A 17,678-nucleotide genomic window follows, 5' to 3' on the forward strand; every position below is an offset into this window, starting at 1 on the left:
CGCTTACTGAGGCAACTTTTACACTTATGCGAAACAGGGCTCCAACTAGCTGTCGAAACAGGGACTTGCCAAAACACACAAACTGCAAACGGATTTGGCTATGAAAACTAAGCAAACGGATTCGTCAAGACTTGAAATTTTGCAGACTGACCTACATTTATGCATAGAATTGAATCCATTTTGAAATTCTCCATGATGATCAACAAGGCAAAAGATGTAATCGCTCAAGGTAGGCTACTCCATAAAATCTACATTTGTGCCTAAAATGCACTTTCAGCTCACCCCTCGAAATGGATACCTGGTAAACTTCTCGAAACTGAATTCTGAAAGTTGCACATCACTGAATAGGCTAAATGAAAGGTGTAGGACATGAATCCTGAGCCTTACCCCTTGAAAATCAACTGGCTCCACTTTACCCCCTTGCTAACTAGGCCATTCAAACTAACTCATTCAGGTACTTTTCTGACATGTAGAGCAAAATTTTGAATTAGGCCTATAAACTTTGACTCAATTTTAATTAGTCCCAACACGGGGTATCTTCTCCACCTGGCTCCACAGGTCTGAGCGTACCTTACTGATCCGAAGAAAGTGGAGGAGATAGTCCTAAGACCCACGTTTTACCCTGGTCATGCTCAAAGTGAGTGTCCCTATTGTTCGTCAGTTTTCCCTTTGTTGGTGTGCAAGTCGTGTGTTTATTTGAATTATTTAAGTTGTGTTTAATGTGTTGGGTAAATTTGATTATTAAATCTTAAGTATTTAATTAGATTAAATGTGTTATTATGCATTGGTAAATAAAAGAGATTAAATTAAATAGTACCCTTTTTCGTGATTCGTCGTAAAATTAATTTGTTCTATGCATTAAAATAAGAGTTGATTAATTGATATTCTAAATTGTGAAAAGTAAATCATGTATCTGCATTTTTTTGAAAAGTTAAATAGAAATTAAAAATAAATAAAAATGAATATCCTTCTCATTAACTTTTGAATAGAAATTTGAGTTTTTTAATTTATTTGGAAAATAAATTGGGAGACAAAAGTTTCCTCTAAAAATTCACTTTATGAGGAATATTTTGATTGGTTGAGAAAAATTTCAACCTAAAATAGTTTTATGTTAAAAAATTTCTATTTCTACCCTGCTCTTCACGGGAAAGAGGAGGTAGCTTTGTTGGGAAAATTGGGTCTTCATCTGGTTGAGGAAATTTGCTCATTAGAGGAATCAACTCTTCTCGATTGAACATCCAAGATAGCTATTCAAGGTTGGAATTTGGTTTATACCTCTATTTTGTTTGAATTTGTTTAATTTAAAATAATTCCCTATGTGTATGTTTGTATTTTCTTTTTTAGAAAACTCTTCAAATTTGTTTAGAAAGGAAATGAGAGTTCAAATTTGGCATTAAATCCTAGTATCTTGCTTCCAATTCAATTTCTCATTTTGGAAAAAGGAAGAATTATTTTAATAGTTCTCATTTTATTTCCAAAATTGTATGTTGTGTTCTTTGTTTTAAAAATAAATTAAAAGAAAAGAGTATTATGGGAAAAATCATTTCTCAGAAATTTTGCCCAGAAAATTGTTTGAGACTGTGTTTATTGATGGGGGTTTTGTTATATATTTATATATGTGTGTGTGTGTGTGTGTGTGTGTGTGTGTGTGTGTGTGTGTGTGTGTGTGTGTGTGTGTGTGTGTGTGAACTTTTTTTGGAGGGTTACGTGGTGGACCAGCCACCACACACCCCATGGGAGGGGAGCCCGTGGCTTCCCCTTCCCATGGGGAAGGCGTTGTGGCTGGGCAGCCACAGCGTGGCCTCCCACCACAGCCAAGGTTGTGTTGGGGGACCACGTTGTGGCCCCCATGTCACTGCTTCCCCTTTCTTTGGGGCTCATGTGGCCATAGAACCACGTGGGGGCTGGGGGTATATGAGTTATTAATTTTTTTTAAGTTTTAAATTTTATAATTTCTTTTTAAATTATATTAATTTATTATAATATATATATATATATATAAGAATTTTGGGTATGAGAAATTATTAGTTGCAATGTTTAGTTTTTTTATGGAATTGATTATTTTATTTTTGAAAAATATAAATTAATTAATTAATTGATATTTTTTATATGTATTAGAAAATATGTATAATTGTGTAAAGGAAATTTTGGAGCTTAGTTATTGTGGAATGGTCATTTTAATGTGGTTTAAAAAACAAAATGTATTGAAAACCTTGGCCAATTGGCATTTTTAAATAAGAAGATTATTGTCAATCTAGATTAGCGAATATGAGTGTTTTATTACCGTATTCGCATTTATTTTCAATACTACAAGTCCTTTGTCAAATGTGTCAGATGTGTCATGTGGTTGTCTTCATGGTTGTGATTGGTTCTTGTCAAGGGCTTGTCGGTTAGTCAACCTTGTGTGAGGGTTGTTTAGGCCAAGTGGGTTTTCTACCGTTTGAACCTCGTGTACTCTTTCATGTGTATACCTTGGTTTTGGGAGTTCATGTGTTTTTGATTAAGTGTCATATGGGAGAGTGGCTTTTGATTGGGGGGCACACCCAAAGTGGTTGCAGGGTAACCCATCAAAAGTTTGTTTAAGTAAGTGGTAACTTAATAATATTTAGGGGGCTTGGTAGATGAAACACTAAATAAGATAATTATGCCCCACTCATGGTTGAGTGCCAGTACAGACTCGGGATGCAGTGAGAAGGCCTGGAATGACAAACCAACAACCTTGTCCTCACAAAAGGATTGTCTGGGTCCACATGAGGCTTGGATGGGGTCAGGGGTTCGGGAGAGGTTACCAAGGTAACCCATGATAGGGGTCAGGACCTATGGAGGCCTGCCAGGATAACCATACCAGGCTATGTGATGACACTCTTCCCTTATGGTCACTAGTGTCTAGTCTTGTTGTCTTCACCTGTTTTGATGTGGAGTCATGTTCTGAGAGTTTACTGTTGTGAGTGGATCTGATGTTTTGTGAGACCATGTATTCTTTCCTTGTTTGCTAGTGGGTTTTAGTACTATCTCCTAGCATGGAGGGGTGGTTCTTTTTGAGCCACATGGTCAAGTGGTAGTGCCACTTTCCATCAGTATCAGGTTCGCTTCCTTCTTGCGAGGGTTGTCTTTGCAGGTGTTCCAGTTGCTCTTTGGACTTGTTCATCTCCTTGTTCCAGTTGGATTTCCTTTGTAATCCTTGGATTCGTTATTGTACCTATTCGAACCTTATGAGTTTAGTTGTATCATTGTATTATTATGCCTTTTTGGCATGTTGTAAACTATATAAATCATTATATGATCTTTATTTAATTCATATGTTATCATGTAATTTAAGTGTAATGTAAATTGAAATATTATGTGGATAGATTTTGTAATGGTAATTATGAGGTTATTGAATGTTTTATTGTATTAAACTAGATGTATGTAATCTTTAGTATGTAATTGAAGCACGTCTAATTCAGTTCTTTAAATGAATATCATTGCAATGTATTAGGGATAGTTAACATGCATCATAGGTGGTTAAGTGAACCTTAAGCTTTCAGTTTCTTTTTAAAGTAATCTTTGTTGGAAACCCTTTAGGAATATGGATAAGTCTTCGGCTTGTGTAATTAATCAGTGCTATGTTATAACTTAAAGCACCTTAATTATATGTTATGTTTAAAATAAAATAAAAAAATTCCGCTTTTATTCCTATTTTTTAGTGTTATCCTTTTGGGTTTCTTTGCAGGGCATTACAACAAAGATCAGAGGAATTGTGCGAAGAAGAGTTGTGTTCGATGAATATAAAAGTTGTATTGTGATTGTGTCAGAGAGTTGAGATCAGAGTTGTGTGTGTTGATGTTGGTCGCTTGGTGCATAGTTCAAGGACAACTTCATGGTCAGGAAATCCTTCTTTTTTAGATTATTTTTGTATCTTGCCCTGAGTGCAATTAGCTTTAGGTTTTGCAAGTCCTCTTTGTATCTTGTCCCATGAGCAGTTAGCCTTGGTGTACAAGTTTGGAGCAATGAACTATATCTTTGTAATCATTTTATATATAGTGAATATATTCTTATGGGTTAACTCACACCGTGGTTTTTCCCTGTTTGGGTTTTCCACGTATAAATTTTGGTGTTCATGTGTTAGATATGTATTGTTCATTAATTGTCTATGTGCTACTGTAATTGTTTGTTTGGACACCCCCCTCTCAGTCTTGCCTTGAGTTCAACACTTTTCCCCATCCCCTTATCTTGAATATTGTTATCACCAATTGAAAAATTAAGAGGAAGGAAAGTATATGGATTTTCCTAAGGGTACTTTGCAAAAACAATTCAAAAGTGTCTCTTCATTTGAAATATTTCTAATCCCAAGTGCGAACTTTCTCATATTTCTAGGTTGTATTAGATTTGTTACTACTCAAATGCGTTTGTTTATGAATTTAGTTTTTTTTGTGTCTATGAAAGAAGTGTTTGAAATAATTAAGAGTGGATTTGGTTTCATAAGGAATATATAAATTCAAATTCATTTATCTAATTAAAAGTTTCTTTTATGTAATTTTTTATTTCTATAATTATTATTACCAACTAGAAATGTTTATTTCATTTAGATTTCATGTTCAAGTATTTCTTGAAATCATTTATTTATTTTTACTGCTTGAAGAAAATTCAAATTCAAAAGTTTTATCACAACATGTGGTTTTCCAAGAAGGGTATCGAAATGATTTTTATTGAATCCTCTAATTAGTTCATATTGGTTTAGAAGAAGCAATAATAAGCACCTTTAATGGATGAAGGATTTGAATTGGCAAACAAATCCATCACACACCTAAAAACACAAACAAATTTAAGAAGAAAAAGGGGAAAATAAGCTATTCACTACTTTCTATCTATTGATAGATTATGTTCTTTACTTCTAAAATAAAAAGTATTTGTTTGTTGCTTCTTGCATTTTCATTATATGTTCCAAAAAAATGCTTTTGCCTCCAAATTTGAATTAGCTTGAATTAATTATTTAATTATACTAAATTTATTAAAATAATCTAATTTATTTTGTGGGGTTAGATAATTATTTACTTTTTAAATTTTATTAAATGATTTTTTTCAATTATTTAAAAATAAATAAAAAATAAATTGAAATCTATTTTGTTTAGTCTTAAATTAATTAGAAATGCATGATTAATTAGTGGGTTGATTACTTAATTTAATCAAAATTAAGAGGAGCAACCTTTTAAATATAATGTTAATTAATTAAGTAAATAGTTAAATCATTTGAAATGCAATTAAAAAGTAATAAAAATAATTACACGTATTTTTAATTAGTCTATATTTATTTCTCATTTAAAAAACAATAATAAAAAAATAATTACTTGGAATAAAGATATATTAAATCAATTGAAATAATGCAAACAATAAAAAATCATGTCAATCAAAGTGATCAACGCAAACAAAAAGAAACATTTACTCCTAAAAAACATTCAAACCAATTCAACTTGTCTACTTTGATTTCAAGGACCACATTCATCTACTTTAATTTCCAAGATCGTATTCAATCTCCTCACATGTGTCTCGAGTTTAGACTTGCTCAACAAAATCCTAGGATAATTGAGAGAGGCTCCACCTATTCCCCCCATCATTGTTCTTAAACAAATTGCTCTTCTTAAATCCATCCATAGAGAAAACACTCATTTGAAAGCATTACAAAGATTTAATCAAGAAGTTAAAAGTCCATTGTGAAACACTCAAACACTCTGTTCCACAAAACTCTCTTGTGTCATCTTCATCCATATCCTCTTCCTTCCATTATCCATTTGATAACATACAAAAAATCCTCTATACCAACTCTTGGTACGATAATAAGTTGGTTTTTTTCCTCTAATCAATGTGATTTGGCATGTGTACTCTCTTTTGGAACACACAAGACCTAATCATCCTAACGTAATCATGAAGACTTTGTGTTCACCTAAATGGAATCACACAGTAGCAATATGTAGATATTTAAATTGTCTACGATGTGGATACACACACACACACATATTGTTGATATATATATATATATATATGGGAGGTATTCTTTAATTTTAATGTATTCAAATTATGGTTGTCTTTGTAGAGGCTTCCTATGATGAGTATATGAATTATTAAGCCTCAAGGTATATCACTTCAAACACCCTGTAGTGAAGGGTTGATGCCTTACCATTAAAATGAACTACAAAATTTTACTTATTTACCTAGAAGAGAAAATTGACCCAAGTCAAAAGCTAGAGATTATAAACTTGTATTCGATGAGGAATTATATTTAATGAACTGCAAAATTTTACTTATTTACCTAGAAGAGAAAATTGACCCAAGTCAAAAGCTAGAGATTATAAACTTGTATTCGATGAGGAATTATCTTTGTCAAGCCATATCTAGTTAAATCATGTTGGCATAGCCAATTTGGGGTGTCAAAGGCTCCATCAATTTTGAAAGAGAATTTTTACATAAGGTTATCTTGGTAATTGTTTCTCAAACTTATCGATTGCACATTCATTGAGCTTCCATTTATGGAGACCCAAATATGTTCCCTTTAGTAGCCTTTAGAGAGTTCATGTCACGGTTAATCTTATGAGAATACCATCATAATTAATCTTATGAATAGTGTTGCAAGTCATTTGATCTATACGTACATTCGATGGTATTCTAAACTAATAATCAAAATAAAGGCAAAAATGAAAGATCATAATGCGGTGCACATACACAGGTATGAGATAATTAATATATTTTATAAGAAAATTTCTAGAATTTTGAGCTATGTTATTATTTAACAATAAAAAAAGATTAGAGTACACTTCCAAGCTTCAAGTTTTGTTAAGGAGTTCAATTTTGTGCACATTCAAAGAGGTACCGAACACAAGATGATGCAATTAACGTCCAACAATAAGAGATGAACTTACTAGAAGCTTCCCAACCATGTCACACAAATTTAATGTCACTAGAATTGAATATGCCATACAAATTCAAAATTTTTGAATGCTTTTACAATATTGACTAAATTTTACAAAACCTCATAAAAAATTAAATGTATTTATCTAATAAGTGTAAGGAAAGGTGTCTAAACTTTGCATCTTAATGTAAGAATACAAAATGTACGAAAAATAAATAAATTGGGGCTATAGAACTAAAAAAACTCAATGTTTAGCTTACAAAGTTTGTTTTTTTCCTTTATGTTTTATTTTAGATTGATTCCCTAAAGCTTGGGACATAAATCTCTTTAAGATTTACAATTTTAAAAAAGGGCTCAAAAGGTTTCCTAAGTCAAAAGTTATGTTCTCTAAAATTTTGGTCTTATATTGGAAATGTAAAAATATCTATGAGCTAAACTTAGCCAACTTGTGACAAGTTTTATGCTGTCATATGTACATCTTTGAATGGAGATAATGTAGTCAAAATGGAGTGCCCAAGTTGGTGAGTGGATTATGACAAGCTTATGGCAAGTGAAAGGAATAAGTTGTTTTTTGTAGTCATCTTGGGATCTAGATGTTGGATTTAAACTGGGGATTTAGACAACACATGTTTTGGTGGCTTTCACTCATAGTTTCTTAATTACCATTTGATAGTTTTATATAATGCTTCTCCTATTTATTAGGTTCTTGAAATGGAAGCTTATATAGTGAGTTTTGTAGGTACTATTGTGTTGTTAAAATAACTTCAAATCTCTTGTTGGTGATACTCATGCAAAAGCTTAGACTATACAAATGTACTCTAAACTAAATAATACATTGAATCTCTTTGGAATTTCTTTGGAGTGTGGAGCTTGTCTCCCAAAAGGTTTTTCCCCTGAATATCATCATGCTTTTTTCACATACCTCCTATCATATAGATTATATTAAGAAGAATATTTCACACCTATGTTTCCTTTCATTTAGTATCAAAGCTTGATCACCTCATATTCTAGATGTTAGGCATGACAAAAGTTTTGTGTACTAATCTTGGATTGAGTAGGATTTTATGCAAAAGGGGGTCTTGTATGAAAAAATGGTAAGCATGTAAAAGATTAAAAAAAATAGAAGTTCTTGAGCACAAATTTGAGCTTTGGAAGCTAAAGATGAAGGATATTCTTATATGGAAAAATCTGTGTTATAGTGTTCAAATTCAGATTTGTCACCATGTCACAAGAAGACCAAGGCAAAATGGATAGGAAAGTAAAGAGTCTCATTAGGTTCTTGTTGATGTATTTTGTATACATTTGGTCTAAGTGAACTAGTATATGGTCGTCATTTTTGTGTTGGCTTCTAGCATCTTAATTTCACTTTCAAAGGAGCAAGTCTTTTGCAAAGGGGTGTTACTTATGAAAGAAAAAATAATTTAAAAAAAAAACTTATAATGAATAGGGGAGAGGGCCTTACAGTGGGGTGGGGTCCAATAGTGGGGATGGTAGTTAGGCACAATTAGTTCAATAATGGAGCACAAAAAGTGTCATGTCAATACTTAACCTAAAAAAAATTCCAATAAATTTGAAAAAGCAACCAATTATGTGATGCCACATCAGCACACCAAAAAACATGACTTAGTGCACAACTATGGGTCATACTGCTTTTTGGGACCATTTTGGACACCTTGACAAAAAAGGCATGTGATGGCATCATATTTGTCCATGTCAACATGAAACGAAATTTTATAAGTGGGGGACTTGAGAAGTAAGCAGCTGTACAAAATTGAAAGAAATTTGAAATATCTAAGACAGATTTTGGGACACTCAAAGTTAGAGTGCTCCATTATAGAATCCTCTCTCATGTTTTTGTTTTGTCTTTCCACCTTGGAGAGGAAGAAATGGGAAGGTTTGGGAAAATTGCTATTTATTGTGAAAAATTAAAGGATCATGAATGCTTACACAATTTGAAAGAATGTTGGAATTGTGTTGGAAGTTTGAGCTACGTTGAGGAAGAAGTAAATGATTCATGCTGCATTGCATGAAGCAGGACACCACGTTACAACAAAGGAGCAAAAGTTTATGGCAAGCGGAAGGATATTGAAGGAGTCTTATACTACATTCTCACACATTGCAAAACTCCTAAAATGTAGACCCTAACTGGTATGTGCCCTTCACCTTATCACGTGACAAGTCTGAAACAAAGGCTCGTGCATGAAGAGAAAGGGTGTGATTTCTTTAAATGACCCATGAAGAGAACATGTTGATTATGTGAGGTTGTTTTTGATAGTTACAAACGCATTGGCCTTTAGATTCAATTTGATACATATAATGTTTAATAACATGGATATAGCAAGGAAGGGTTTTGACTGTCCAAATGGGTTTGCAGAGTTTAGAGACGGTAATAAAGTTTCAGCTTGGAATGATGCAATGCCACAGTTAAGGTGGACAGTGGGCTAGAACGAAAGATATAAAATCTTCAAAAGACAGCTGATGTTTAAATTCATGTAACAACCATAAACAAGGTAGCAGACCCTGTAAAGAAAGACAAGGCTAAATCATGCTTCAGTCAAGCAAAACTGAAAAAAACATTCAAGGCATGGTGACAGGGTAAGCTGCAAAGTGGCCTGTGACTGGTGGAATTCATGGGTCGATAAAAGCATACAAATATATCATATTGTGATCAATTAGGGGAAAGGACCTAGTAGTTGTGCACCCTAATTGAGGTTTTTTTACAGCAACTTACTTGGCAAGTCCCCTGCTTATAACTAAGGTTTCAGGGCCACATCATCAAATATGATGCCACATCAGCATGCTTTTTGCCAAGGTGTCCGAAACAGCCCCCAAAAAAAGTGAGACCAATAGGTGTGCAAAAGGGCCCCAATAATTGTGCAGTTGATGTGACATCACATGATTGGTTACTTTTCACAACAAATAGTATATTTCATTCAATTACTGGTACTTATCATACAACTATTGATGCAATGTTGTACAAAAGTTGGGTAATAAATCAACAACTTCTATCACAAGAATTGAAACGCACTCAACTACTGGATCCTTTCCGCTATACAATATCAAATATAACCTTATAAAACCATTTCTTTTCAAACATTCTAATTAAACTGCCCGTAACTAAAGACTACCCAAACATCAAAAATTCAAATGAACCCTTAGTAAAGGTGGGCGTCCCTCATTGCTAGTTTATCTCGTACAACCCTAATAAGAAGCATATCCTTCACTTTAAAATTTACATAAGTGCAGAATTTTGAAATCCTCTCAAGCTGAGCTTATTCAGTCTATAGTACATACAATTGTGAAGCTCTGCTCCCGTTGCTCGTACAACAGCTAAATGTTTCTTAAAAATAAATCTGCACTTTACTTAGCTACTTTAACAACTGTAGCTTACTATTAGTACATATATAACCTCACCACAGATCATTAAGCACAAAAATCTGCTAACTAATGAGGGAAAATATAGAAAATCTCACTCGTATGTTGCTATTACAAATATGAAGATTCATCTTGATCTAAATTGAAATACTATTGGGGACGCCACGGCCGGTTACACCAGGACCTGATGATGGCATCAATAATTCATAGGGTAGTACACCAGCTCCATTCCTATTCCTGTATGTCAAATCTTCATTCCTGTTGTCTATGATTTCCTCTATTTCCTGAATTTTTGCAGAAAACTTCTCAAAGGCACCTTGCACTCTTTGATCATTAGTCCACCTCGATTCATGTCTCTCTCCCAAATACTCTTCATCTGGTGAATGAGTCGAAAGAGTGTCCACAACAGCCATGGTTTTGGTGGCTTGAAGCTGAGTTGGCATTGATGCTAAGAAGACACTTTGTGGATTTGAAATGAACTGTTTGTACTCTGGATCACTTTCCTTGGGGATTAAACTTCTCATTAGACAAGGTCGGTTGGGCACATATCCTCCATATGGATACTGCCCGAAATTTAAGGCAGCATGCTGTCCCGATGCTACCCAGATGATCGTAGTCAAGACCCCAGCTAGGTCCTCCTTTGTCTTCAATTTTGGCCACCATGTTGCATTTCTTTTATCATAATGCCCTTTGTTTACTGCTTCATTCCACCATGCTTGAAGCTCAATGTCACTTGGTATACTGTTGGGTTCTGAGTAATAGATGGAAATATAATCTTCAACCCATTCTTTGATAGCAGACCAAATAAGAAGACCATCAGCAGCATATGGGTAGTCTTCAATTACAAGTCTCAAACCATTGGGTTTAGTGGGATCCACAAATGCCATACCCCTGAATAAACATTAGTCATCACTAGTTAGATGAATACATAAAATAATAAACAAAAAGTAAAGTTATTTCAAACCTAGATTCTACCAGAGTTCCATTATTTACTGTACTATCACACTGTCGTATCAATGACAATGGAACTTTCTTCCCTCCAGTACTCAGCTCATGCCCTTATTAGCCCGACTTGGCTATTTGTATTGGTTTCTTGACCACCTCTATTGGTGGTCCCCTGCTGTTTTGTATTTTGTATTTATTTTTTCTCTTTGTGGAGCCTCTCTTGGATTCTCCTCCTAGAACTTTCTTTCTTTGTAAACTGGTGTACTCGAGTTCCATTGACCTACTTTTGGTCATCTGTGGACATTATTACAATCTCTCTCTCACAAATGCATAAAAATACAGTCATACATATAATGTTATTATCATGCAACATCTTAACTTCTTAATTTCCTACCTTTATGCATTTCGTTGTCTGTTGCATAAATTAAAGGCATTGACTTGGTGAAATACAGATGATTACAATGAAAACATGTTTCAAGTTTCAAACTTCCAACAATTTATGCAAATATTCAATTTTCATAAATTGTGCATAAACCAAATCGTTTCATTTAGCCAAGGCCTAAGAAAACATTTTTTTATTTTATTTAAACTATCTTTTCTTTAAAGGATCTTAAAGACAAACATATGTTTCAACTTTCAACCACCTTTAGCTTTTAGCTTTTTTTAAATAAGAGAGAAAAGAGACCGTAAGATGTTTTATTAGAGTGTAAGTTCAATTAGTGATTATGATCCTTGCAATGGGTCCTAAGATGTAATCGGATACCAGTCGCCATAGAATCAAAATTGCTGGTATGGTAAAAAGAATGGTCTACATGTTGCAAACATAAACAATAAAGGAAGAAGAAAAAGCAAGGCCCTTGAAAGCTGCACAACCTATCAGCCCAAACTAACCATCATATGTGGTAGCTTTACAAATTCGGGATAGTCTGTTGACACAGGAGATAAAAGGGGAGTATGCTGAGCTCATTCCAGAGTTACACAAATAACGATCACAACAGTTTAGTCCTAACAAAAGCTTTCAAAGGGGAAGATGACAAATCACACAAACAGAAAGTATGGAGACACATCAGGAGCTTTCAAAATGTGGCAGCATATATATATGGAGTGTGCCATGCAAATGGGTATAAATGGGCATAACTCTGCTCGATCAAATCATATTGAAGTTTCCAGTGAATATACTAGAAATAAAGCATTTTCACACAAATTCTTTCTTCTTCACGAAAACAACTGAGCAAAGAGTTCACCCTCCTGTATAACAACCTATCAGTTTCTAGGAGAAATGAACATTTACAAATAAATAGGTCTATTGCTCGCAAGTTTATGTTGGCACGCTCATCATCTGTGGGAATTTGGGAGCATAAAAGTTTCTTTGCAAATATACAATGGTTAAGAAGTTTATTTTCTCTTTCATAGATTACAATTCTTCATAATATTGTGTTTGCTAAATTGTAAAGATTAATCCTATAGGTTAGTTACTTTAGCATTCAGTTTTGGTAGGCTTTACTAGTTTTCAGTTTTGTTATGGTAGTTGGACCCTACTTGCACTGCTGTATAAATGTCACTGTAAAACTTTATTTGTGTTGAATAAAATATTCAATTCATGCTTGCACTCCAAGAACATAGAGGCATCCAGCATAGACTTTGTGATCCAAGAGCATCCAGATCCACAAGCGCTCTTGCATCACCAAAAAAAATTGTTTGTTTCTAGTTTTGGTTTATGTGGCAAGCTTTTTGTCAAGCATACATCATTCTGTCATAGATTGCTACAGATTGGGTGCAGGCTGCTACAAATTGGTTATAAATTTGTTATATTAAGCTACAAACCTACCTATAACTATAATACAAGTTGCATTTTTCAATCTCTGTCCAATCTTTGGGTGGCGTTCTTTCGGGATCAATATTGGAACAAATTTGCAATGCTCTCAGCAATATGTCATTTGACTTCCAGACAAAAGCTGTACTTTTGTATTTACTATCACTGGTGGCACTAGGGTATCATTATCATTATGCCTTCATATTTTTGTGTACCTTCTACTTTTGTACTTCATGCGATAAGGAAAATAAAAATTGTGTGTTGAACCCTTGCGTTATGACATGTATAAACCTGTGTTGCCAGGAGACACATCTCCGACTCCGTAGGACGCATCTCAGAGATCGAGACGCACCAGAGACATCTCTAGTCACAAGAGACTTTCAAACGTGGTCTCCTGAAGACTCCCACCATCCCACACAAAAGGCATCATCTTCCATACAAATAAAACAAATAAAACCTAAACCTTAAAACTTAAATGCACTGGGAAACTGGAAAACCACAGAAGAGAAAACAAGAGCCGATGTTGTTTAGGAGCCAATGCGAGCCAACAAGGCCACAACTATTTGCTCTTTGGTTATGTGAAATTCAATGCAAAACTCAAAAGATAATTCTACATTCTTCCTGTTGTTCTTTCACTTCTTTTATGCAGACTTTGTGGTATACACAATGGGGTGAATTCTATTAGATCTTTGGGAGTCGGGAATTTGGTTGTGCTAATACATTTTCTTTTTTCATTCTTGTGAGTATGTCTATATTCATATTTTTATAGCAAAAGGATTTGTCATGTTGAAAGATTCAACTTGTTGGTTTGGCTATTGCCTTCAATTTTCTTATACACTTTGTCAAATTTAATCGATTTCTATGAAGTTTCTTTTGTTTTTGATGGTGTGTGTTTGTTTGCATCAATGTTTCGTACCACACTCTGTGATCCAAAAGAATCACTTCTTTTTCTCTTGAATGTTTGTCATTGCCTATTTACTATATGGGCATACCCTTACCAAAAGATTTGCAATGTTGAAAGTTCAATCTCATGATATTTTCTATAAATTATTTAATTATATGAAAAAATGACATTTCCAAGTACCCCGTCTTCTATTTTTAAAAATAGACGTATTGTATTGATACTAATACCAATCAGTCTCCTGTATTAATACCAGTACTGGTCTCTTGACAACCTAGATATAAACCATAAATTTCATTTCTTGCAATGTCACACTGAACAAGAGGATAAACAAAAGCCTATGGAGGTTCAATTTGAGACTCCTAGTACAATGTGTGGGGAGAGGCAAATTGTGCATGTTAAATTGCCCTTTCAAGCTATTATAAGAATTTGCCAAGGGTCCCTTCAATAAAATATTCCCCTTAAATGCAAATATCATTTTCATCAAACTGAATTTCAAGGCTGTTAGGATTCCCAAAGATAATGAGGGCAGGGGGGGAGTGAATCTGTTATTTTAAACACTAGGTATATTAACCAGATCTATTTAATTGATTATGCCCTAGCTTGTATTCAGATTTAGTGAACCAACATAGATTAAATTGTGCTCTAGATTGTAATCAGATTTGTAGTGTTTTAGGAAACCAATATATATTAGATTGTGCCTTAGATTGTAATCAGATTTGCAGTATTTAGTAAGTCAACATAAATCAGAAATAGAGCAGAAGACAAACAAGCATACCCTGGGAAAACCTCCAAGGAGGTAAAAACCCAGCATGAAAGACCCACAGGTCAGATTATATATTCTCCTCTAAAATATAAGTACAATACTTAGCTCGAATCTGATCTTCACATATTAGATCTGTCCTTGTATGCTTCAATGTCTTGCATCAAATCTACTATGTCCCTTTGGACAATTTCACACCAAGTAGAATAAATTCGCCCTCTTCCTTAAGTTCGCACAGCAGAGCTAAATCACCTTTGATATGATTTTTTTTTTATTAAAATGACTTACAAATTGTCATTTATTTATATGCATATTTATTCTTTTGTAGGTCGGCTTCCTTGTAAGTCGGCCTCCTTATTGATTTTGGCGCCAATGTTATTTTGGGAGACTTTAGTGTGGCGTGATGCATAAGGATGGGGTCATGTTATTTAGGGTAGGACCCGGTCCTAAAAGGTGGTTCGGATGTTGCCTTAAGGCAATCCGAACCCCTATACCCCTAGTTACAAACAACACTCCCTCTTAACTAGGGAGGAGGAGAAAACATAATCTGAACCTTTTAAGTTCCATCTAGCACACAAGCATAGAATTACATCTTCCACCTAGCACACAAGCATAGGATGGTTCTAGCACCAGTGGGTCTTTACATTATTACAACTATCCATCTAGCACACAAGCATATAGATTGGATGAAATTCATTATTGCACACAAGCAAAGAATAATTCAAAGTGCTACCAATAGTCACTGAGATTGAAGCTCCCTCTCAATCAGGGTTCCGTTTTCCATGACACCAAGTCTATCTCTGAAGTACTCGAACTTCACTCTGGATAAGGGTTTGGTGAGGATGTCAGCAATCTGTTCATCTGTGCTAATGTACTTTAGATGAATGGCGCCTCTCTGCACCATATCCCGAATGTAATGATAGTGTGTTTCCACATGTTTGGACCGATCATGAAATACAGGATTTACTAACATCTTTATACAGCTTTGATTATCACAATGAATGGTGGTAGGATCATTGACTTGACCAAATAATCCAACAAGGAGCTTACGAAGCCACACTGCTTCTCTGGATGCAACAGATGCGGCAATGTACTCAGCTTCTACAATGCTTAATGCTACCGAAGATTGCTTTCTGCATGCCCAAGAGATCATTCCGGAGCCCAAGTTGAAGCAGATGCCTGAAGTGCTTTTCCTGTCCTTGATACTTCCTGCCCAATCTGAATCTGAGTAGCCTTTCGGGAGGATTGGGGTATTAAGTGAATACTTCAGCCCATAACCAATCGTGCCACGTAGGTATCTTAGAATGTGCTTGGCAACAACCAGGTGAACATGTTTAGGTGAACTCATGAACTAACTGAGAGCATTCACTGCATAACAGATATCTGGCCTAGTATTGACTAGGTACATTAGAGAGCCAATCAACTGCCTGTACTCAGAAGGATCTGCAAAATCCGAGTTAGCAGCAGAAACACTTAACTTCTTTAAGTTAGATTCCATAGGAGTACGCATAGGTTTACAATTTATCATTCTAAATCTTTTCAAAATGTCAATAGTGTATTTTCCCTGACTTAGAAAGATTTCATTAGCTCTTTGCCATACTTCTAACCCTAGGAAATAGTGCATTAGACCTAAATCTTTCATTTCAAATTCTGAGGCTAATTCCTTTTTACATCTTATGATTACTTTATTTTCACCCGTGAGAAATAAATCATCTACATACAAAACCAAGATAAGCATCTCATCATTATAAATTTTCAAGTAAATGTTAGCATCAGCATCATTCTTGGAAAACCCTAAACTTAGTAAGTACTTATCAATTCTTTCATACCAAGCACGAGGAGCCTGTTTGAGCCCATATAAAGCTTTCTTCAACCTGCAAACATGAGAATCTCTTTTATGGATTACATAACCTTCTAGTTGCTCAATATAGACTTCCTCCTCAATGACACCATTAAGGAAGGCTGTCTTAACGTCCATTTGATGCAGCTCCCAACCTTTGGCTGCAGCAATAGCTATTATAGACCTAATAGAGGTATATCTAGCAACAGGGGCAAAGGTTTCTTCATAATCTATTCCTTCCTTTTGAGAAAAACCACGAGCTACAAACCTAGCTTTATATTTTTCAATACTACCATCAGCATTATGTTTAATTTTAAACAACCATTTAAAGGAAACAACAGACTTACCTTTGGGTCTGGGTACGATGTCCCAGACATCATTCTTGATGATAGACCCATACTCTTCATCCATGGCTAATTTCCAAGCATGACGTGACATAGCTTCTCCGATATTGTGGGGTTCAGACTCAATTATATTGCACATCACAGAAATGTAGTTGGCGTGATTTTGGACACTCTTGCTATTTCTGAAGGTTCCTCTGGGAGCAGCAAACCCTTCAACATCTTGAATTGTATTTCTAACCCAATGTGGTCTCTTCTTGCAGACCACAATATCCTGAGGTATATCGGTAGATTGCATGGGTTCTAATGAGTCATTCTGAACTTCCTGATCTGGAAGATCAGCAGACTCTTCCTGTAACTCAGGGTTAGCATCAACAATTGAATCTTGTTTTTCCATCATCATATCATCATTGTTGATTAATGAACCTTTAGATCTTTTGAAAGCAATATCTTCTTCAAAAGTTACATCTCTACTTACCTCAACATACCTTTGACCTGAAATGTAGATCCGAAAGGCTTTGGAAGATTCGTTGTATCCTACTAGGATGCCTTTCTTTCTAGATGGATCCAACTTGGTTCGTTTTTCTTTAGGTACATGAACATACACAGGGCTTCCAAATATCCTTAGGTGACTAATGTCTGGTTTGATTCCTGAAAAAGCTTCTTCAGGTGTCACATTCTTTAGAACTTGATGAGGACATCTATTCTGAATATAAACTGCAATTTTGGATGCTTCTGCCCATAAGAAAGGTTGCAAGTCCTGATCATGTATCATGGCTCTTGTAGCTTCAACAATGGTCTTGTTCTTTCTTTCAAC

General features: G+C 34.8%; 1 protein-coding gene across 2 annotated transcripts in view; it reads right to left on the bottom strand.

Moving 5' to 3' along the window:
• Nucleotides 1-10,018: 10,018 nt before the first annotated feature.
• Nucleotides 10,019-17,678, bottom strand: part of LOC131031019 (linoleate 13S-lipoxygenase 3-1, chloroplastic) — a 37,724-nt gene continuing 30,064 nt past the window's right edge. For both annotated transcript variants that reach the window (XM_057962033.2, XM_057962025.2), the window contains one exon: nt 10,019-11,149. In XM_057962033.2, the coding sequence (XP_057818016.2) occupies nt 10,396-11,149 (754 nt within the window). In that variant the 3' untranslated portion in view covers nt 10,019-10,395. The remainder of the gene's footprint in view (nt 11,150-17,678) is intronic.

Source organism: Cryptomeria japonica, chromosome 4 (genome assembly GCF_030272615.1).
Source record: "Cryptomeria japonica chromosome 4, Sugi_1.0, whole genome shotgun sequence".
Lineage (NCBI taxonomy): Eukaryota > Viridiplantae > Streptophyta > Pinopsida > Cupressales > Cupressaceae > Cryptomeria > Cryptomeria japonica.